Source organism: Drosophila tropicalis, unplaced genomic scaffold (assembly GCF_018151085.1).
Source record: "Drosophila tropicalis isolate 14030-0801.00 unplaced genomic scaffold, ASM1815108v1 contig_201, whole genome shotgun sequence".
NCBI classification, from domain to species: domain Eukaryota; kingdom Metazoa; phylum Arthropoda; class Insecta; order Diptera; family Drosophilidae; genus Drosophila; species Drosophila tropicalis.
The window spans coordinates 66,309-90,970 of NW_027172650.1; the positions used below are offsets into that span (position 1 = coordinate 66,309).

The 24,662-nt window shown below is 35.9% G+C and overlaps 1 protein-coding gene across 1 annotated transcript; it reads right to left on the bottom strand.

The window, feature by feature from the left end:
- Positions 1–13,112: 13,112 nt before the first annotated feature.
- LOC137572101 (mitochondrial 2-oxodicarboxylate carrier) lies at positions 13,113–14,071 on the bottom strand. Its single transcript, XM_068283885.1, has one exon. The coding sequence runs from the start codon at positions 14,011–14,013 to the stop codon at positions 13,117–13,119; it is 897 nt and encodes a 298-aa protein (XP_068139986.1). The 5' UTR covers positions 14,014–14,071; the 3' UTR covers positions 13,113–13,116.
- Between the last annotated feature and the right edge of the window lie 10,591 nt (positions 14,072–24,662).

Here is a 24,662-nt window from a genome sequence, read left to right on the forward strand (position 1 = left end):
ATTTATGCTACTTTTGTACTTACATTCATTTGTAGTTGGCATAATTTTGCAACAATTAAGAGCTTTCGCAGCAGGTAAATATTTGGCAGAGCCATAAATCTATAATATTTAATTTTAAACAAATAAATCATAGCCTGGAATAGACATTCACTTTTGCATATGCAAATGTTTACACACTCGCATGAGAATTTTTCCATAAATTACGACAAAATGCTCAAATGAAAAGTGAAAATCCCCAAAAAGGGAAATGTATGAAAAGCCACAATACACCCACACACACGTATAGTACAAACTAATCATAAGTAAATTTTCCAAAGGCTAGACAGTAAAATTCTGGTAAATTATTGTTATTGTAATATTTGCCTAAAACGTTTATCATATTGTCACACAGAAAGGGATTGGAGCAGCTCAATGCCATGGTTGAGATAGAAGCAGATCCAAAGTTGAAGGGTGGCAGGCCGGAATTTTCCATGGAGATTAGCAAAATGCTTAGACAGCTTTAAGTTTTGTCAGGCAAAGTGATTTGAGTATTGTTTTTCTTGTTTGCGGTTGTTATTAGAAGTTTGTTGTTTAGTTTAGTTTAGTTTAGCTTTGTTTGTAAGTCATTAGAGAAGGAGCAGATTGTTGAGTTCGGTTGAAAGCAACTTCATTAAGAAGCTAATGATTTCTGAATTTGCTTAAAAGCCAAATGTCTATTTTATGGCTCAAGACAGCAAATTCACAACTTTTTTACACAACTTCAGTTAAGAAAATGTTTACAAAATATCCAAATATAAGAAAACTAAGTTCAGCCATAAAGTTATGCGAACTTTGGAAAAGATTTTTCATTCTGCCTCAGAACGTGGCGATTTGTTGTAGTTTGGAGTTGTGTATTAATCAATTCTAACTATGTGGATTCAATAAATTAATAAAAAAAAAGAAAGAAAGAAGAAATTATAATAAAATACTCAAAATAAGTTTTTATGGCAATTCGAAATCGAAAGCGAGAACAGGACTCAAATTCGATTACAACAAAATCACTAAAATTGGAATGTCCTCGGGTTCATATAACATTAATTAGAACTTCATTATAATGGTTAACCTTAACCTGAGTAACGTCTTTTGTATCTTAACTTTAACTAAAGCCAAACACCCAAATCGGGCTTCACAAAAAACTTTATGATATTCAGCCAAGTTCATAATGAACACTTGGAAAACCTGACTTATACTAAACTCACCTTGGTAGCTCTCAAAATCTTCTGCTTAAGTTTATCAAAAAGTTGTTAAATTTTCGTGTTAACTAAGTAACATAAAGCTGACTGAAAATTTCCTTTTTAGCCATGTTCCAAGTTGCCGTCTATTCTCAGTGATTGTGGCACATGAAATTATTATTCCTCATAATAACTATCTGCCGCATTTGCATCCGCCTCAAAGTTGCACAATTTATGCATGACAGCAGCGACTTAATCCTACAAGGCGCCAACGTGAGCTGTCAGGCACTCACATCGTTTGAATGCAGATTCAAGATGAAGTCTTTACACATATTTGAGACTATGTTCTTCTGTTATTAGTTAGTTGTCATTCAGATAGCACAAAAAGAGAACGAAGGGATAATAACCAGCTGCTGTGTGGTATGAGTAATCAATCATCTTTGCTAGCTCACTTTCATTAATTGCAAACGAATTTATTTTAATCAATGACAATAAAATGGAAAAAAAGACAGCTTGAGGTCACATATCAGCTCTTAAGAAAATTAATCGTAATTTTTTAACCAGAAAATGGCATTTCATTTGCCGATTGTCTTCTTCATTTTTGTTTGGTTTTGCTGTTAAAAGTGAAATGCGCAAAAATGTAAGGAAATCATTTTTAATGGAGGCGACAATGAAAAATCACTGCCGCATATGTCCGACAATATGTCGCGACATTATTTACTGTTAATATCCTGCGAGAAAGCAAAAAAAACATGGCGTAAGCAACGACTTTTTGTATACCCTTAACATGGCAATACCCTGAGTAATGGATTCAATTAAAAACAAAGTCATACTCACTTTTCGTTTATAGGGCATATATGTATATACATATGGTAAAATGTGCAAAAGATCCAAGTGCAACATTTCAATAACTGAAACGCCAATTAAAATTGTACAATGGGTTCTTGGTCAGGCATTTGGGAAGGCCATGGATTGAATAAGGTTGTAGAAGGAGGGATGGAGAAAAGAAAAACAACCAACATGTGGACGAATGTCAGTTCAACGAACAAACAGCCAAAAACAAATAACAGCCAGACCAGCCAGACATCTGCATTGGAGGCGACTACCATGGTTGACATACTCATACACACATATATTTACATATACATACATACATAAATGAATATGTAAGCCCCAGCCAGGAAGCACACACAGAGACACCCACGAACAGGCTCTCATATGCTTATATCCTGGATGCTGGATATATGCTCGCATTTCTGATACACACCCGGTAATTGGTATTGTTTGCCTGAACGCGTGTCCACTCTTTGGGAATGTAGCGATTCCCACTCATTCGTCCCCCTCCTCACACTTCTTACACACCTTTCACTCATTCGCATCGCATAGCATAACACAAACACACACACCCTCATACCCTTGATGCCACAAAAGCACCGCGAAACTACCAAATGGAAAGCCATGTGCCATGTGACCAGGTAGCGAAACAAGCAGAGAGGAAGCATGTACGTATAAACAAGCAACTAGCGACTATTAATTTTCCATTATAAAAGGCAAGGCAATGGTCTAGTGGTCGTTGAGTCATCTCAGCCAATAAAAAACAAACAAACAGGAAAAAAACACCAAATAATATACGCAAACAAAATTATGTACAGTTGTGTCCGTTTAACGGAAATGCAGTTAAGGTCATTGAACAGTGATGACTGCGCTTTCACTTGGGTGACAGCTGTCAAAATATTTGTCACAAACGTTGACAACCGAGTCAGCAATATGGGTCATACAAATTGGTCCAAAGGACTTAAATGGTTAAACTGCTGATGAATTGGAATTGACAAAGTTGAAACCAAATATCTGAATCTCTATGTTTAATAATTTGATGTGTTTCTGAAGTTGATAGCCTTAAAAGCTTACGAATGGAAGAAAATTTTTAGAAAATTACCTCTAGGTATTAAGTTTTCATTCAAATTCAAATGAGTTAATCAGATATGAAATGTATATATAGGATCTGACTTGATTGAGTGCTTTTCAATGCAGATATATTTTGTTCAGGATATGTATTGCTTTCTATTTCCTAACCTAGAAAAACTATTTGTATAAAACTTAAAGGTTGTCTCGGCTTTAAGTTAGTCTGTCAGCTAATCTGATTCTTAAATGAGTAAGGCTTAGATCCCTATATAGCTACGTTTCTTACAAAGCCAGTTATTTGGCTCGGGCCTTAATTTTTATGATTTGGATTCTGTGATGATTGCGTTTAGTGAATTCGTAGCTCAAAATTTTATTAATGGATATCTATTTTCTGATATTTCAATCTAAATAGTAGTTTCATCTAAGCTTTATTGTCATGATTGATAAATTAACATTTATCGTGTTGATTTCATACTTAAGACTAATAACTAAACTTCTTAACTTCTTATCAACTCTTTAGCATTTCTTTGAATTAAATATTCTCATATTTGGAAGCTTTAAATTTGAAAATAACAGAAAATAATTAAATTAATTCAAATGATTTGTTAGAACTCATCAAGCTGATACTAAATTAAAAGCTAAAATTAAATTTTATTACACCATAATTCACTTTTGTTGGACGAACACATTAGTCAATCTTATTGGTAAAGTCAGACTTAGACCTATAACTATTAAATAATACCTTTTTTACAGTATCAATTCTGTACAAGAAGCAAATTAATCTTAACTTTATATTTATCAAACACTTGAGATTAGTTTAATAATACAAGTATTTATTATGTTAGTCTCAGAGGTTACTTTTCAGCTTGTAAATGTTTTCCCAGCCTAATTAAAAGGATTGTTCAGCATGGCCAAAGTTGTTTCGGCAAGTCCAGATGGGATAATAAGAAAGTCAAATATCTAGTTACGTGTTGGCGATTTACATATCATCTGGGTGTTTTTACTAACAGTAAACTTCTTTTATCTGGTCACATCCAACAAGTTGGCTCTGTTATGGTTAACATCTACCACAAGGTTCGCTGCCAACATGTCGTATGAGCAACGTGTTTTTTCATCTTTTGAGACACTGCTATTTGGCAGTTCGCTCGGTCGAGACATGGCCATAAGAGCGCTTGGTTTATATTTATTTTTTAAAAATTGATGCTGCGAAAAAGAAAAGTTCAAATTTTTTCATGGAGAGTTTATCAATTGTGTTACTTTTTGTTCTAAGATTTTCAACAATATTTTATCCTATTGGCTTTACAATAAATTGGTGAGCTAGACATCAGCTATAAAACGCTTTTAAAAAATATATTATGAAATTTAAAGTATTTTTTAATAACCGTCAATTTAAAAAAAAAAAAAAAATATAGTGCGTTCTTTATAAAGAAAAAAATATGATTTTAACTTTGACTTTCGTTAAATTTAATTTACAAAAAAGTTTTAGAAAACTTAAAAAGAATGGATTAAGTTCAATTTAGATATTATATAGTCAAGATTTTAAATAATATTTATTTCATTTTTTATCGAATTGAGATTGATATTCACTTTATACATAAGTGTTTTCTATTCAGGGAATAATTTGTTGTTTTAAGCTAAGTTTTCTCAAGAATAACATCTAAATCCTACCAACCCAAAGGCTCTAGTCCATCTAGCCCTATTATATATTGACCTTGAAAGTAAGAACACATTACCAGATAGAACTGCTATAGGTATGGGATGTTAGGCATATGGGCATTATATTTTACTCGAAGCAATGCGAAATAACATATTCCGAGAGACAAATCAAATCACGTACAACTATTTTCACACCCGGACAACCAAACATTTTATTTCATTAGCGCGTAAAAATTCCTTTTAATTAATATCTATATGTGTATATGTATTTGTGTATAAAAATAGTCCAGCAGTGTGGCTTGTCGTAAAAGTTGTTCTTGTTGTAGTAGTTGTGTGTACTTGTAGACCCTTTTCCGCGCCCTTCTGTGCCCCCCATTGCATTTTATATGCTTTTACTTGAGCATAAAATGTTGAAAGCAGCCGCTGCACGTGCGCAGCATGTTTAATTATGTCCGTTGATATGAGGGTGGTGAGGGAGGATTTGGGCGATGGGTATAAGTGTGGGTTACAGCATCATGTGGTGCATGTGGTTCAGCCAGTATGTACATATGTATGTATGTATTTGTGGGTGCGTGTGGTCAGTACTAGCTTAATGACCCAGTCTCTGGGTTAAGGTTTTTGCAAATTTTGTGTTTTTATACTCTTACAGAGGGTCCAATTGAAATAAAGTGCCACTTGTTCATATCATTCTCACTTACAATAATTTCACCAAGTTTATACAATTAAAATTTTTCTATAAATTAGAGGTTTTGTTTTGTTTTTGTATATTATTTTATCACTTCTTATTCTTTAAGTAGTCTAAAGGCTAGTTAATTACAAATACATTAATTTGGCTAATTTACCTTAGTACTAGTAAAATGGAAACAAAAGGGTATTCAAACCGGGTATCTGCTTCAGCGGTACGGAAATGTTTTTGTTATTTTGTTTATTTTCAGTTTTTCTTCTATTTCGTGTTGCACATTAAATTGCATATGAACTTTCGAAGGTTGGGATAGTGGTGGTTGGGGCGGTGTAGTCGGGGGTAGAATTGTTAAATTAAAATGAAATTAAAAGTTGTAAGGAAGCATGGTGTGGCACGCAGTGTGTGTGTGTGTGTGTGTCTGGAATCTGTCTGGTTAAGCTTAAAGAGGATTGCACATCGCAATTCAGGCAAATTAAATGTGAAATTTTCATAACAAACTTGGTTGGTAAATTTTAAAGCCCTTACAACAGCTGCAGCAGATGATTATTTGCTTAAAAGTTTATTATGCAATTATTAACTAGTAAATATTAAAAAACTGATTTATGATTTTGTTGGTTTTGCCTCTTGTATTAGACTCTCTAGAATCTATCATCGAGATAAGAGGTTCCAAAGTTGTTATTCTAAAGTTAAGACGTTAACATTAATCCGTTTGTTGTTTGGAAACGAAAATCGATTGACTTCCGAATAGTTCTACATATAATTTTAAAACAAGAATGAGTTTAAAATTTAAAGAATCTCTTTAGAAACTTAAAAGTATTGCAATTTATCCATAAAAGACTTAAAATAAAGTCATGGAGATTGGTATGCATGTCTGACTTACTTGTGTGTCTGAAGATTTTTTTTTTTTTTTTTTTGGTTTTTCTGTTGACCGACAATATTAATATGAATGACTGTCATGCTTTCAGTGTTGGTGTTAGTGTGTGTGTGTGTGTGTATGTGTAATTATGCCACTGTGTTAGTGTATGTGTCTGTGTGCAACGAAACGTTAAATGTGCACGTGACAAGCGTGTAATGAGGAAGTCTTCCGTCTTGGTCTCCTCTACATACCTTCATATATCCACATCTCTGGGTTCGTTGTTCCTAAAGCCAATATACTCTGCTCCTGTATGATGCAATGTCGTACCATGTTACGCATAAATAGTATATATCTACTTTATATATACATATGCCTTTACATATATTTCAATCATTTTAAGTGTGTTTGTGTTACAACGTCAGCATGGACACCACCGCCACAAGGATGGCAAGTTTCCTTCGTGTCTCCTTCTTGTCCTGCACGACATGAAAATTGGACAATGATTTATGAGGCGTTAAGTCAAACTTCATATTAATTTCATTTCATTTTTGAGTCCAGCCTCAACTTTAAACACCCAGCAACCAAGCACACGTAAAATGAATAAAAAATAAAATTCAAGACAAAAAAAAAAAAAAGGAAAAGAGAGCGAACATTCGATGTCTGACACATACGAGTGAGTATATAAAATAAAAAAAGGTAAGAAAATGAAAACGTGTTAGGAATTTATGGAATTTTGGCGATGTGGAGGTAAAAATAAATACACATATGATTATTGAAAAGTTTACTTATTTAAAAAAAAAAGAAATACAGGAGTATTAGTAAAAGATTCAAAATTCCTTGAAATTTGATGGCGTTCTACATATCTTAGCATGTCCACATGGCTTGCCAATTGATTCCATGGTATATAAAAAAATATATTAAAAACTAAAAGGAGTATCTTTATTAGCACATATTTGTACAATACTTTAATTCAAATGTTGCATTAGCTCAGGTAGCTTACCAATGCTACTTCAGATAAGAAATAGACGACCTCCAAGGTTGCATATATCATATAAATATGTTTGGTAAAAAAAAGGAAAACTGTTTTGGTATTCATACGACAAAAGGTATGATAAAGAGACAAATGTTTTCGAAAAATGTAGTTAAAGTAAAAGAATTTACCAAAAAGCCTTCCAGCCCTGGAAAGTATGCTACCATAACCATAGAACACATGATGGGACAAACTCATGTTTTTTTGATTGCAAACGCTAGCCTAGTCATGGAACCCCAGAGAACTTCGGGAAAACCCTACGAGTTGGGATTCGAACCAGGGACATTCCGATCGCCAAGCGAGCACTTTATCGGCACAGCCACCGGGATACATACGAAGCTGAGGCCAATATTTCTTGATATTCTTTCGACAGGGGCATATCCTATTCGCATTGTCGCTGTTTTGTCGAAAATTAAAAATTTTGGTCGAGCGAGCTATTGAAATGCGATGTTGTACAACTTCACGTCACACACACACTACGAAGCCTGAGCATGTACCCTGCAGTACCGGTCCCCGGGGATTCCCCGGGGACATGTCGCTGTCCCCTGGGACAAAGCGGCGACACTCCCATTTAAATTGCGGCGACATTTAACATTGCATGTCCTAGCTTTTAAGACTGGAACGACAACCCGGCGACAGTTGTCGCTCCAGTCGCCAAGACAAATGTCGAAATGTCTTGCCGAACGCCGGGACAAACAAGCATTGTGTCGCCGCTTTGTCGCTTTCGTCCCTCTAGTCGCGGTGACAAGAGGGACAATTGTCGCCCAATCGTCCCGTGCACAAGACCATTGAGCGACATTTGTCCCTCTGGTCGCCGGGCTGTCTACTAGTCGCTCTGGTCGGCGGCGACTGGAGGGACAAATGTCGCTCAATGGTCTTGTGCACGGGACGATTGGGCGACAATTGTCCCTCTTGTCACCGCGACTAGAGGGACGAAAGCGACAAAGCGGCGACACAATGCTTGTTTGTCCCGGCGTTCGGCAAGACATTTCGACATTTGTCTTGGCGACTGGAGCGACAACTGTCGCCGGGTTGTCGTTCCAGTCTTAAAAGCTAGGACATGCAATGTTAAATGTCGCCGCAATTTAAATGGGAGTGTCGCCGCTTTGTCCCAGGGGACAAGCGACATGTCCCCGGGGAATCCCCGGGGACCGGTACTGCAGGGTACATGCTCAGGCTTCGTAGTGTGTGTGTGACGTGAAGTTGTACAACATCGCATTTCAATAGCTCGCTCGACCAAAATTTTTAATTTTCGACAAAACAGCGACAATGCGAATAGGATATGCCCCTGTCGAAAGAATATCAAGAAATATTGGCCTCAGCTTCGTATGTATCCCGGTGGCTGTGCCGATAAAGTGCTCGCTTGGCGATCGGAATGTCCCTGGTTCGAATCCCAACTCGTAGGGTTTTCCCGAAGTTCTCTGGGGTTCCATGACTAGGCTAGCGTTTGCAATCAAAAAAACATGAGTTTGTCCCATCTATGTGTTCTATGGTTAGTGGTAAGAGCTTACCAGCAGCAAAAGATTTTTTATGAAGCTCTATAAAATATTAAGTTTATAATTTTTGTTTTAAATTCATTACTTCTTATCTTGGTATTAATCATTACAGTAAATTAATTTAAGAAAAGGATTTGCTTAGAAAAATAACGTATACGCTGTGTGGGACAGATGGAAAGATCATAAATAATTACAAAAACAGAAACCTGGGAAAAACGATCTCTTGGAGCTATGCTGTAATTTTAGCTGCTAAGAATATGCTTAATGTTATATCTTTTGCCTTTGCATCTATGCAAGGACATCTATATATAAAATCATATTCAACACTAACTTGTAAGCCTTCTTCAACATTTTCTTTTACTTAAGAAAGAGAAAGGGACAATGTGGTCGTCTGTATTTATTCACGCATTGAAATGACCTTTGAATCATTTGTATTATTGTACAGCCTAGGACTTAAGCTCCCTTGTCATGTAGCTTACATTATTTAATAGCATTTTCTTTTAAAACATCAACACACCTAAGGAATTACATTTAATAATTTGACAAATTTTCGGAGAAAGGAATTCCATTTTGGTTTATGCTGTTTTCAGAATTCTCCCTCAAGTATAATCATATTTTCGTCCAACAATTGTGTAACATGTGTAATTTGAGCATTTTATTCATTCATACATACATTTATTCGTTCCGACACACACACACACACACATTCAGAAGCATACACAGACACTCACTGGCTGTGAAAGGGAGAGGGAGTGTTCGAGTCACGCACACACTTGAATGGCTTCTGCTGTTGCCTGCTGTGAAATAACTTGTGGCATGCTTTGAGGCGTTACGGTACTTCCCCCAATGTGGCCTCCACTTTCACATTCCCTCGCTCCTTCTCCATATATGTGATTTTTGCCTTTTTCACACTCAGAAGCCTTGTTTTCGTATTTGGTTTTTTTTTTTTTTTTTTTTATTTTGGCCAAACTCCAGTCCCCCGACTCTTGTCTACTGGTTATTGGCCACTGAAGCGTTAACCATGGTCAATAAAAAATTTATTTAGACAACCGCAACAACAGCAATAACAACAATACAATACAATACAATATGAAAGGAAGATGTACATACATATACATACATATGTATGTTTGCTATTTGCCGATAAAATAGAGGAAATTTTTGACAAAAAATTGGCAGAAAAAATAGTTGTAAATTTTCTCATTTTCCATCTCACTCATTCGGTGTGTATGTATATGCCTCTCTCTTTCTAACTTAGTCTCAGTTGATGTATATCAAGTGTTGGCGTTTGATTTATTTTGCTAGCTTTAAATATTTCAAATAATTCATATTTTATTGACTGAACAAGCCCGTCAACAAGAGCGAAAGGGACAATGAAACAGGCAACAACAGAGATAGAGAATGAGTGTGAGAGAAAGAGATAGTCAGATAAAGGAAAAGCGATAGACTGAGCAGAGCAATTAAATTGCATTGTGCGCTTTTGTGTTAATTCAATTTGTTTTCAAAATTTTTCAAAGCGCATTTTGATTAGTGTTTTAGCTAGGCAAGAGGAGGGAACAAAATTTTAAATAAATAGCTAGGAAAATATGTCCGAAAATAATCACATATATCGTTAACAGCTGAAAGAAATGAGAAATGAAATAAGTTTTTTTAGTTCGCTGTATTTATCATATCATTTTAACTCTACTACTTTCATTATCTTTTGCAAAATCATGAAACGACTGAAAATAGAATTCTGCTGCCCTTTTTCATAATCTGAATAATTATTAAAAAGTAGACTTAAACTAGAAGTTCTAGAGGACTTTTAATAGTTCAGACCATATAGGCAAAGTTTCTAAAGTAAAAACAAATTTTTATAATATCAAACCTTTATTATGTGAATGCTCGCAGTCCTCGGTAGACGAGTTGTCTAAGTGACCCAGTCATTTGAGCAACTGAACAACGAGGATCCGGGTTCGAATCCCAGGCTAGTGTATGGATGTAGTTTTCGTCTAAGCCGAAGGCCTTAGTTGCCAGTGCTTGTAAAATATAGTTAGGTTGATAGTTTAAAACTATATCCTATACTTATAATAATAATAATAATATGTGAATGCTCGAGAGCTGATGTTTTGTTTGACGTGAAGTATTGAGTACTTAAAACATGATAATAATCAACAACTTCGCAATAATAACAACAGATTTTTATAATATTTGAAATAGTTTTTAATCTAGAACTTAATGTGGCTTTTGTTGTCGGCAGAAGATTCAAAATTTCTCAATTTAATAATATTAATTATAGTAATGGATGACCGAACATACAATCTTGTTTGCAAATTTAAATTAATAATATAGTTTTCAATATATTACATTTTGTTCTATCAAATGTCGATGCTATTTAATGATTCTCTAAAATATTAGGTCAGTCATGGTTTCTAGCCATGTCAAATATTTTACGGTAGTCGATAAACAAAACTAACTGAATAACGGAAAACAACAAATACTTGAAGCTGACAAACAATTAAACAAACCTAGAAACAATAAATGCGTTTTGGGCAATGGAGTATGTCTCCAGGGTCAATTTCAAATGCATTTACATAGTCACACATATATGTACATATATACACACGCACACACACACACACATACACACGTTCATATTTGGATCCAAAATATAGATTAGTGTAATTACTATACCATGGAAAATGACGTCGACATCGACATGGCTCAAGGGCATTTCCACTCCACTGAGAGAGGGATAAGAGCAGAGAAGAGAAACACAGAGAGAGAGAGAGGAGAGAGAGGGTGATGAAGTGGGGAAGAAAGGGAATGGGGTTAATGAAGAGTAGTGCCGAGCATAAACATCACAATTCTGGGTGTACCATTACATATATGTACGTTTGGTTTTTGGCATATTGCAAATGCTGCTTTTGATTTCATTTCATTACGCATTTGCAATTTCATCTATGAATAATTGAAAATGTGCATTGCATACTTTAAGGCACAAATTGCCATTACAATTGTATGTTTGTTGTCGATGTTTGTCGGCTAATTTGGCCGAAATATGCTTATTACGCATTAAAACTAATTAAGCTTGAACGAGTTTTACCTTATTTTTTTAATTATTGTTTATATTTATGCCTATAACTGACCGATTGCGAATAAATGTTAGTTTAGCAAAACTCTAAAAACATTTAAACCATGATAAACGTTTAAAACTTTGATTTGTTTCAGTTCACAAAGTTTAATTGGAAATTTGATTTCACCGGATATGGAGAGAAATTATGTATGCAATTATTAAAAGTATTATATTTATTAAAAATTGAAAACGGCTGACATTTTATTTTTAATTATAGAGATATAACGTACTTGCTTCACTTAGTCAAAGTTTTGATTAGAAAATGAGAAAGTAAAGCCCAAAAATTGTCATAAAAATCTTCTTAATAATCAGTGTAAATTTATTGCTTTGTCTTAAAAAACAGAACCCAAACAGCTCTGGCTAAGAAGGTATCCCTAGACTCTACGATAAAAACTAAAATCAAAGATTAAGCTGGGAAAATATATGTCAACTTATAAGATAGATAAATGATTGCAAAGGGCACCTGTATCTATTAAAAACGATTTTGATATACATATAGAACGAAAAGCAAGTTTTTCAATTACTTATACTTTAATTAAATTACTATAAGTAAACCCAGTTGCCACATACGGCACATTAACAATCCACTTAAAGTAACCAAAACCAATGTACAAGTATGTAAATTAAGTTCACAATGAAGTTTGCCAAGTTGTTTTTTGGCTTTTCTGTCTCCATTCATTTCAGACAGATACATGACCACAAACCGCAGTACTGCACACGGCATGTTGTGCAATTTACACTTAATTGTTTAGCATTACAAAAACAACCCCAACAACACCAACAACAACACCAATACCAACACCAACGAGAGCTGGAACAACAATTAGAAGTCAACCATAACAACAATTACAATTAGAATGAACAGTCTGTAAGGGAATTATAATTAATTTATGCCAAGTACTCGGAGTCAACTAAGTGAGCCACTGGACTACATTTCCTTTTGGTTAGATATAACATCCTTCGTCGTTTTTTTTTCCCCGCACTTTTGTTCACTTGACACGCCCACTTCATTTTGGGTGGTCAGAATGAGATGCAGTAGCAATTAGAGGTCATTAAGTTCTCTTCACGATACGGAAAATGTCTTCCAATTGAGATAAATGATGAAGGAAGAAGAACAAAAGGTAAAGAGAAAGTAAAGTGATAAAAATATAAAATGTTCAAGAGAAAAACAGTAAAAGAGCATCATACTTTAAATTAGTTTACTTTCGCAATAATCATATCCATATTCATAGGCTAATAGTATTAAAGCCCCACCAGGACCTATACGCACTAAACTTGGAGATAAACCCTTAAACAAGGCACGAAATCCTTCTTCTCGATATACCGTTTGCATTGTTCTTAGGGTCCATTCATATTTAATCTTACCCGGCTTGGGTTGAGGTCCTTGTATTCTAGATTTGGCCATATCAAAGGGGGCTGAATATAGAGTAGCCAAAACTCCTGCAAGAAATGCCAATGAAGTTCTTTGTAAGAATTCCGTTAATGGAACATCTCTTCGCGAAAGTTGCCTCTTCAGTCCATAGTAAAAGCCAAAAAATACAAAGTGAAATATAGCATTCCGTGTCATAGTTGCCGTAATGCCTTTACCGAGTCCCCTTAGACCGAAGCCATCTTTTTTTATTATTTGCCTGGCAACTGTTATAGTATTTACAGACTCATAACGATTTGCCTGCTGTGTAATTTTGACCACTTCGAAAGGATTAAGGAAAAAGCACTCTAGAGTTCCGGCTAAAGCACCAGACAACGCAAAAGTCATTGCCGAACGTTCTGGCTTACCGAACATAAACAACCGCTGAAACTGTTCAAATAGTAAGAATTTAAATGCTCGTTTGGGCGTTTCGAATATAATAGGTGGCATTATGCCTTTCCAGAAACCAGACAGACCCTCATAACGATACATTTTACTGAAACAGTCGTAGAATCCCCGATAGAGTACTTCTCCATGTTGAGCTTGAGTCCCCTGCAGTTGCATTCGGGTCTTAACAACATCCAGAGGATGTGTGAATAAAACTTCCAGGAGACCAGCTGATCCTCCAGCAGCGGTTTGGCAGATTGCTGCGGCCCAAGTAAAGTCAGGGATCGGCATTTAAGGCTCTGACTAATTTTTTAATTTTGTACAAAATCATTTTGCACCCCAAAAGGAAACAAAACAAGTATCAAATATTTTTAAAGTGATAATAAAATCGAAGTCAGTTACAATAATTTTGTTCACTTTACATCTGAAATATTACCCAGGCCTTACGCTGCCTTATTAAGTCGAACAACAATTATATTTACAAATAATAATAATTTCAAGCAAATAAATGCATAATATTCTTTGTTTGTTTGGATTCAGAACATTAGAACAAAGAGTCTTTACTAAACTGGTTAGTAATTTCAGCATAATTTATTTTCATTTTGTGGAATCTTCCACTTAATAATAATTTACTTCATCACAAGTTTTCCGTAATTCTTACCGACTGTGTGCTGATGCATAACGTTAAGCGTCAAACCCTGAGAATTGAAGCAACTTCACCTAACTTAAGTAGCCCACTCATTTAGTTAATATTCTAATATAAATTTAAGGTACTCCATCAAAAGTGCAGTTGGCTGTGGGTAGCATACGGCTGGCGGCAATAAACAAGGACGAGAAACCATGGAACCTGATGCCAAAGCTAAGTAAGTACTTCAGGCAAGGACTTTGCACACAAACCAACACACACACACATATACACACATTCTGAAAATGAAACTCATTTGCTTCATCAGAAAGCCATGCCGGAGGAGGGTGAAATAGGGAACACGAATGGGACAAAGGCTCTACAGTTGGTTTTTCAGCCTTCACTTGGACCTGGTACCTGGTCTACATTTGTTGCAGCGTGACAAGCAAATTGCCAGGATACACACACCTAACCACAGACAATGTCAGACAATGGTCCTTCCCTTGGTCCTTTTCCACCTACACGACGTGTGTTAAACTTCGCCTACGACCACCAAGTCCAAAGGGGGTGGTGGAGAAACAGTATGTTCTGGATAGCAGCGAACACATTTGTAACTGTGACTAAAAGGAGGTTGGGCTTGGCCTCTGTGACCATGACTAATTTGTTAGCAATTATGTTGGATTGACGTCCCGGATTGGGCCACATTAACATAATTGTTGTTATGAGATCGCACAGCAACAGCAGCCCCGGGACACACAGTGAAGCAGGTGTGACTTTTGATGAAGTTAATGTGGCAAGGACCAAACTGGATATATGAGTGTACTTGGCATTTAAAAGCATTAACAGCACGTTCGGAAAATGTAAAGCTTTGATTTTAATCCTTTTTTAAAATTGTGGCAAATGCGGTTCTACTTTAATCTACAATATTTAACAATAGAAAATCAAGTTTGTTTATAGATTGGTTTTTAAGAAGGTCTATAAAATATAGAAATGGATTATTCGAATTTGAAATCAAACTAGGATTGATTTATACTAGTTATTTTTAGGACATTCCCAAATTTCTTTTCAAAAGGTTTATGTAGATACTTATTTCTATATAAATTTTCATTATATTTTCGAAAAAATTTAAGTTTTTCTCAAAATTGAAAAATCCACAATTGATAATATGTACATACGTAAAAATATTTTCGTCGTTGTCGCCATAAATGAAGTTTGCCATAAATAAAATTCTACATGATTAAGTGAGTATTTAAGGGTTCCTTAATCCAATTTTCTCAGTTTTATTTATCTGCAAATTTGGACACCAAATACCTAACAAAATATTAAGTTCGACTTCCCTATAAAATCGGTAGTTTTTGAGTACATTTTCGTAATAAAATGAATAACATTTATTGTTAAATGGTTTTCCTCCTATTTCGTTTCATTTGAATTATTAATACCTTGCTCGGTTAACATTATGTATTCTAGCAGAGTCTATTACCATATCAACACTTATAGTTATTTGCTGGAAGATGCTCTTGCTTTATTTACATACATTCTACACATTCCTGGCCATCCTTGCCAGTCCCTTGTCACTTTTCCTACTTGTCAGCTACATGGCGACAGCTCCTTGTCATTTTAAAGCCATTTGATGTATGACAAATCAAATTTGACAAACTGCCAGCAGTTGTTTTGCATCTTTGTAGCATTTTTCAAAACAGAGCGCAGAGTCGAGTCCTTCCTTACCCATGTGAAATCAACGCAGTACTTTTGCACATTAATACCGTATAATGTCAGAGACAACACAGGGACCCACATAAAAGTGGGGATACAACAGCAAGAAAAAGAAGTACGAAAAAAAATTTACATAGTCATGTTTTCCACACAATACGTCATGACAAGCAAAATTGCTACTGGGGACTTAAAAGGATGGAGAAGGAATCCCTGAATGGAAAGGACCTCGGTATGTTGATTAAAGACAATGAAGTGGCTGAAAATACATATATGTAAGTATGTATGTTCATCCCTTTTAGATTTACGTAGATATATGCTTATGTATGTTATTTGCTTTTCATTTGGGTCTGACGCATTTCAAAACTAAATAAAATATCAAAACACGTCTAAACTAAAACGAAAAATTGCGGCAAGCTTTGCCCCCAACTCCCAGGGAAATAAAAAGAGTTATTCTTGTTCCGCTCCCTTTTTTTCCACACAGTTTTCCATGTTGGTTTTTTCTTCATTTTTTGTTTAATTTCGTGCATTCCATATCTGACAGTCAAACCGGCGAAACGTGAGCTCAATCAAGCGCCTCTGCTTCGAGAAAGCGTCCAACAAGGGAAATTTACAAGTCACACAGACAAAAAGACGAACCGAGCACCAAGAATGTGGTCTAGCATGATGGCAAATGTGGTGGGATTGGGAGTGGGGTAAAGAGGTAGGCAAACTGAAACTGCAGTCAACATTTTTGTACATCTATGTGAATATATAGTTGTCTTTTTTTTTTGTTTCTGTTCTATATTTTTTTTTGGTGACTGCATATTGCATATAAAAAATTAAGTCGCCAGCGTAAGAAATATGCAATTTGCTCGATTTGTGCATGATTTCTCATTGCTAGCATAAAGAAAGTGTGCACTGAGAGAAACAACCATAAAATTTCTAAATATGTATTCTTTACTTACAATTAAACATATTAAGGTATTAATTCCAAGAGTTAACTTTTTGCCACTTGTATTTGGGTTCATTGCAGTATTATTGGGGACTGTAAATTTTGAGCATTTTTTTTTGACAGTTATTTTGATTGATTTACTTAAATGTTAGGGGTACTTCTATAAAATATATTGGAGGTCTTGCATAGCTAGTTACTATTTACCACCCTATTATCAAATTCTTAAATAAGTGACTTCAAAATGTCAGTTAATACCATATTTACCTTTCTTCATTTTGAAAAACTTTCTCTCCCGAATGTTGTTATTTTTAAGGTGTTTAAAGGATGAAATCCTTCCATCGCTATGCGATATTTTGTAAGAAGTGTTCAGTATCTTCTAGTACTTACTCGACTGCGTTTTGGAGAATGTATTGTATTGCTTTTTTTGTTCTTTGATCTGTACCATTTCTCTAACTGTATGCATTGCAGTCTATGGGGATCTGCACATAGAAGGAGTAGTCACGCCTGCATTTGCCTCTTTCGCTTCCTATTCCTTGTGCACCAGCACTCATATATAAAAACTATCGCTAAAGCCACAACGACGTTATCGATACATGAGGTGCCCGTTCACACACTCAAACATACATATGATAAAAAAGCGTAGACCCCAAGGATATGGTGCCAGTTTTTATGTCAAGTTATTGCAGTCGCACTACCGATCCCAAAATCCACGCTCTGAATAGAGGCTACAGTTTTGCCTTGGGCGACTTTGACTTTCCGAAAAACGCTTTTTTGATTGTTGTACAATGTGCGCCGTTTGCCGTTTGACTTCGTGCATGAATGACTTTGATAGGAACTTCATTTTGGAGGCGAAATGCATGTGGATTGCTTGCCCGAGACTCTGAAATTACTTTTGCGCCAGTTGCTTTGTACATTTTATATGAAGATGAGATGACGTCGGCATTCAACGTTGACGTCGGCGGATACTGCTAACCACCTTGAGGACGAAGTTGGCCATGTAACGTCAACTTCTGGACGCATGTTTCAAGCCAACTTTGGCTACCTTAAAATCGAGTTATCTGTCTGACGTGATATGTGAAGTTTGTTTTTGCCAGAGACCTGCCGGAGACGTCATCTCTGGCAAGTAAATTAGTAATCAATATGTAGGGATTGAAGATGCTGGTGGATGCATCGCTAATCCCATTAGCTGCACACATGGTCGCTCCCTCAGTGGTTGCTCGTTGCTTTAATAAGCTATGCTGTGTAGCCCAAAAGAACTTGGTAGAAGACTCCACTTGAGCTTAATCAAAAAACTTGCAAGTCTCCGAGTTGATGAAATGCTACAAGAGGCTACCAGCTACCAAAAACATCTTTCAGCATCTTGTGTATGGCACACATAAAGCACTTTGTATGCATACCGGGCACCCTCTCCTCCTTTCAGTTACCCCAAAGCATCACCCCCTCCGCCACCCTTAACATCATCTCCTCTATGTTGTAGTGTGTTATGAATATAAATTTATTTCCCACGTCACAACACAAACACCACACGACGCGGAGAAGCCACAGGGTGAGGGAGGAAAAGGGAAACTTACAAGCGAACTCAGACATTTCACACATCGCGCATAATAATAATAATAAACGATAACGAAATTTACTTCCTACGAAACCACACACAAATATCCACACACACACACACCCACATACATCTTTGTGAATGTAGATAGATATGGAGTAGATAGGACACCACAAAGAAGCGCATCCTTCCTACTTCCGGCTTGTGCTCTTGTTATGAAATTTTATGCTACTAAACTAGAAATAAGCATGAAGAACTTGTGTGGAGTGCTACTTCATGGGTTTTAATTTATTTAATGTAAACTTTTCGTCTACAAATGGATTAGGAAAGAAGGAAGGAAAATAAAAGTAAACAAGAGAAAAAAGGAAATGAAACGATGAAAGAAGAACGCAAAACGAATGGTACAAGGAGAAACTAAAGAATACCAAACAAAAATGGGGATTACTGAACGAATGAAAAAAAGAGAGAGATAAAGAGAAGAATTCCCGACGAAATCTGAAACTATCAAACGATGGATGAAAGAATGAAAGAAATAAAGTGAGGAAAAGAAGGATAAAACAAAGTTAGGAACCTGCGTTTAAGGAATTCTTCTCTTTATCTCTCTCTTTTTTCAGAAATTTCATTAAATGCAATAGAGAACAAAACGAAAAGAATGTAAAACAAAGAGAGAAGCGATCAAGACGCATGGATCATTGAAGGAAACTAAGAGATATATAGGCGAAAACCCTTTCCTTTACCCCAAAAATGGGATTGCTTACGACCGAATGAAAGAAGGAAGAAAATAAGAATTAAAAGTGAGGAAAGAAATTACAAGGGAAAAGAAAGGAGATAGATAAAGGAAGGTAGTACCACGAAATGCACAAAGAAGAAATAAGCTTAAGTGATCGAGATATTAAAATTGCTCGAAGAAAAATTCAGATTGAAAGGCAGAAAATCAAAGAAAGAAAAATAAAGGAAAAAACAACGAAGATCAAGATCAGAGTTAAGAACAACCAGAGGGCGGGAGCTAACTTCGACCGCGTCAAAGTTTGTATACCCTTGCAAGTTTTTTGTTACTCTTTCATTACCTTTGATCTTTAAAATGAAAAAACGATTTGAAGGGTTTCTTTATAGTCCAATGTTTGCGAAACGGTTTACATATGTACGACAAAACGAAGTTATTTTTTAGAGTCGTTGTTTTCCGCCGATTGTTCCTATGGGAGCTATAAGATACTATATCTTATCACCCGATCTTGATCAAATTTGGCACAGTCGTTTACAAGTGTAAAAAGATTAATAATTTACTTAGCTTCGCCTTTGTTTATATTAACCCTTAGAAGTGAGCATCTTTCGAGTCATCTCGGAGTAAATCAAACTCCTCATGATCTTAGTTAGTCAAGTTAGTTTCAGTTAATTTTTTTTTTACGATTTTTTTACATTGCTCGAATGGATTCTTTTGTGTTTGTACAAACTTATATATATATGGTTTATTAATAGATAATGGTACAGTAGAATTCTGGGATGTGTAGTTATAGTAGTAGTAGAAGTAGAAGTCCAGTAGTAGTAATTCCTCGTATCTATAGTAGTAGTAATCCCTCGTAGCTATCGTAGTAGTCTCGTAGTAGAAATCCCTCGTAGTTGTAGTAGTAGTTGCAGTAGTAGAAATCCCTCGTAGTTGTAGTAGTAGTTGCAGTAGTAGAAATCCCTTGTAGTTGTAGTAGTAGTTGCAGTAGTAGAAATCCCTCGTAGTTGAAGTAGTAGTTGCAGTAGTAGAAATCCCTCGTAGTTGTAGTAGTAGTTGCAATAGTAGAAATCCCTCGTAGTTGTAGCAGTAGTCCCTCGTAGTTGTAGCAGGGAAGTCCGATGTTGTTCCGAAGCAATTAGTAGAACGACTGAGAAGTACAGCTGTTAACAGACCTTTAACAGTGCGACGATAACAGCTTGTTAGAGATGGGTCACATACATAACAGATTCCAAATGTGTGGGGTAGTAAAATGAAAATTAAACAATTACGTACATAATTTACATTACATAGGTCGGCTTGATTGTGGTATCCGACAGAGTTTCCCATTCGTTGTCGTCTAGCTGCTCCTCCGACTGTGGCGAATCTTTGTGGACGCACATGGAAAAATGCTTGCCCTTCAATGAGACTGAAGTCTGGGTCGAAATCGTGCGTTGATTTCCGGCCGATACGGCATCCTGGTTCTGGTCAAGTTCCACTATGGACATACGGTTCATTTGAAACCAAAAAAGCCTTTTTGGAATATTGATTTGCTTCATTGTCTGCAACAAATAACAAATTTGTGTCATCCCTCTCTGACTCCATCGCTCGCTCTTTGCACTTACCCACTGCTCATATATCTCAAAGACGATCCAGGCAAATACGAACCCGAGTACGAATACGTATCCGAATACGTACCGAGTCGTCTCGCCATCACAGTGTGCTAGTCTGAACCAGAATTCCTCCAGGATACTCTCAGCTTTTTCAATAAAGGACAAAAGATTAAACATTTTAGAAAATATATATTTTAGTTTGTCTTTTTCCGATTTTTTTCTGCTTCACTATGAATGAATATTTTGCTGGCATGCCTTAGGTACACTTTTTGGTCATAAACCAGCCTACTTGGATGATGTTTGGCTTTTTTTTCGGTTTTAAAATTGTTTTTCCATCTAGTCATCCGCCTACTTGATCGGATGCAGACACACATTAACTACGCTCATGCATAGATAGAAATCCGACGGAACAAAATTATACAGAGTTCGTCCCATGATCCATGAGGTGTATGGGCGGAGATGCTTCCTTCTATGCGTTGCACACTTCTGACCAAAATGAATATACCCTTTTTGCAAGGGTATAACAATGGCAGGAATAAAACAATAATATAGAATATTTATTTAAAAGACTTGAAGAAAGAGTAGAAAACGAACAGAAGGCTTTAAGGAAGAAAGCAAAGAACACTAACAACCAGACTTAAAAAGTATGAAAAGATACTAGCATACTCAATCGACGAAACTACTCTACCTTATAAATCATTCGTCCTTCTTTTTTTATCCTCTCTTACCAGCTATCTCTTTCAATTACCTTCATGTATAATACATATACATACATTCATATAAGCCACTATGTAAATTCTGTTCCCTTTTAGCGTCCTTTCATCTTAATTGATTTCATTTTAGATGCCCGACCGAAATTTCAATAAACCAGTTAGCCTATCATCAAGCCATGACCACCAAAAACCAACAGAAAAGAAAGGAGAAAAATGCCCAAACTAGTTACCCGGCAGCCATAAAGCCAGGCGGGAAACATATTTTAGCCATGAAATTTATGCCCCAACACACTAAATGAATTTCGAGTGAAACGAGAGGGAAAAAGGCGGGGAGTAGTGATAGGGGTAGAGGGTATCCTAGCAGCTAGGACCACTTTTAAAATGCAACAAAGCCGAAAAGGGAGAAGAGCAAACGACAAACGCAAACAATGCAGATAATTTAGTTGGTGCGGCCGCTATTTTGTAGCCAAACGAAAAGAGATGCTGTGGGTGTCGGACAGTGGGATTGTAGATCGTTTATGGGACCAGTACGGGCAGCCATGCCAGGGCAGCTCTGCCAACTTGTTTAAATTTACGCTAACTCGACGGACAAACGAAAAATCCATTGGCACACCACAAAAATAGTTAACTTTGTACATGGAACATTTAAATTATGCAGGCTCCACAGGATACTGGGCCTATCGCCATTCTCATCCCAGCCATTCTCCTCCCAGACCATTGTAGCTTAGCCTGCCTCTGCTGTATGTTTGTTTGCCAAATGTCTGTCAGACAACACAAATGTTTACATTAGGCATTCAAAAAGTTCATGCAAAATAAAATAAAGTCGACTTGAAAGTGACTTTAAAGATTTACTAAAGGATATGTATACATATATATAAATCTTTTACATATATATATACAATATCGTATGAGAGTTTCCACAAAATGCAGCTCATTTAAACACATGTCACAATACTTTCGCACAGCTGTCACTTTGACAATTTTCTAGATGAGTTTTCTTGCGATTTCAACGACGCTTCCGCCTTCGACCCAAAAAAAAGACGAAAAAAGCAAACCGAGACCAAAATCTCTGAGTTAAGCTCGTCTGAGGTGGAACAACTCGTCTGGCCCTGTGCGTAGATCCCGTCAACGTCATCATCATAATGTTATGCCACACACACACGCACAATACAAACACACACACACACACGCTCTTATGCTCAAATATATCACTAGATGTCTTTTGGCTTTTTATCAGCGTCTGTGTGTGTGCCGTGTAATGAAAACTTGTCTTTTGGATATAGACGAAGTATTAGAAAAATGGCCAACAGCTGCGCTTCTTGACATTGCTGAATTAAAGGTGGTACATTTTGTTTTTGCTTCTTAATAATTTGGTGGAAAATGAAAATTTTACAATAGATAAATGCGAATTATCAACACAGACTTTTGGTAATATATCACTATTTATTTTAAACTGTAAGAAAAAGGTCGGTGATTTGTGAATTTCATATAGCAAAAAATATATACCTATTACAAAAAATATATACCTATTATGAGTCCTTACCAAAGCTCTTGATGATAAAATTGCTTGTTCCCTAAATAGCTGAATAGCTTCATTTTTGGGCTGCCTAAAACTGATCTTGAACCTACCAACCGCAAAGCAAAAAAGTTGGCCACAAATACATACACATTTTTTATATTAATTTGTGTGAACAAATTTTTAGTATATAACTTAAACTGTATTGTTATTAATTGGGTTAACTTTCATCAGAACAATAATAACAATCTTTGCTCTTAATTAAATCATTGCCAACATATTGTCCCTTAATCCACTAACATATTTTCCCTTTTCTTATGCCATGGATCTCTTGGTGGCAACCGCAACATATCCAACATATGGCACGTTTATTCATTTTAAATTAAGGGCGTCTCTTGCTACTCATAGCACTCCTTCTGGCGACATATAAGCGACAGCAAAGACGACGCAAACAAACAGACAAACTGACAGTTAAATGACATGCCAGACATCCAACAGGCTGCTGCATATAAAAATGCAACAACAAGCTCCTTCTTCAGATCCAGTCATAGTGTGGTAAGTCAACCATCGATTCTCCTTCCATTTATGTCTGGCTTTTTAAGTCTTATCTGATTTGATTTCTTATAGTAAGGGATTCTGTTCTTTTTTTATGTTTTATCCTCTGTCTATCTTCAGTTGCTTGGAAAATTGCATTTGTCAATAAAAGATTTGATGTTATTGATTTTTTTTTGCCTAATTAGTATGAAAAGGGGAAAGAGAAAGAAAGTGAGGGAGAAGTGTAGTAGAGTCACGTTAAGTCACGTCTTCGACTTTACAGAAAAGTTTTTAATTGCAATTGAAGGCCTTCGTTGTCTTATTGATTTGTCTGGAAAAGTTTGCTGGCTGAACTCATCAGCCTTTTCTAAACTGAACTACTGACAAATTGTTTGTGAGCTCATTTGCATAATTTTACCTTGAATATTTAGTTCAGACTTTCTGATGCCAAGTCAGGTAGTCACCTTGAACCCAAAATGGAACACATGAGAATTTAAGGAGAGTACAAAGCCAAAAGGTGCAAGAGAATTCAACCCAGGCCATTTATCAAATGAAGAACCCATCCAACCCCTTCTTTACCTCTCCCTCCATTTCGTTTTGCTCTCGCTTATCTGACCGGTTACACCTGACGTATACGTAATTTCTTGTGGCAAATGATTAACGAGTCTTGACGCCTTGGCGCCTTCACTTGACTCCATGACATTGAAATAGAGTTCAGCACATTTCAAATACAGTAAAGAAAAGTGCATAAATTTGTGTTTTATCATTTATATGCTTGAAATTTTAAGGGCATTGAAACATGAAAAATATTATATTTTAAACTAATGTAGATAATAAAATATAACTTAAAGTGTTGTTTTTTTGTATAATTGGATAAAGGATGTGTAATTGCAGAAGTCTAAAATATTTGGTTTTCGTTTTTCTTAATTATTTCATTTTCAAAATCAATGCATGTTTCATTGGAAGTCAATCAATCAGTTAAAATATCTATTGTTTGACATGAAATGCATTTTCCTTTTAGACATCGCCCTTTCTCCCCGACC

Bases quoted from the DNA above. Each gene is read 5' to 3' on its own strand.
- LOC137572101 (XM_068283885.1), bottom strand. From the start codon at position 14,013: ATGCCGATCCCTGACTTTACTTGGGCCGCAGCAATCTGCCAAACCGCT.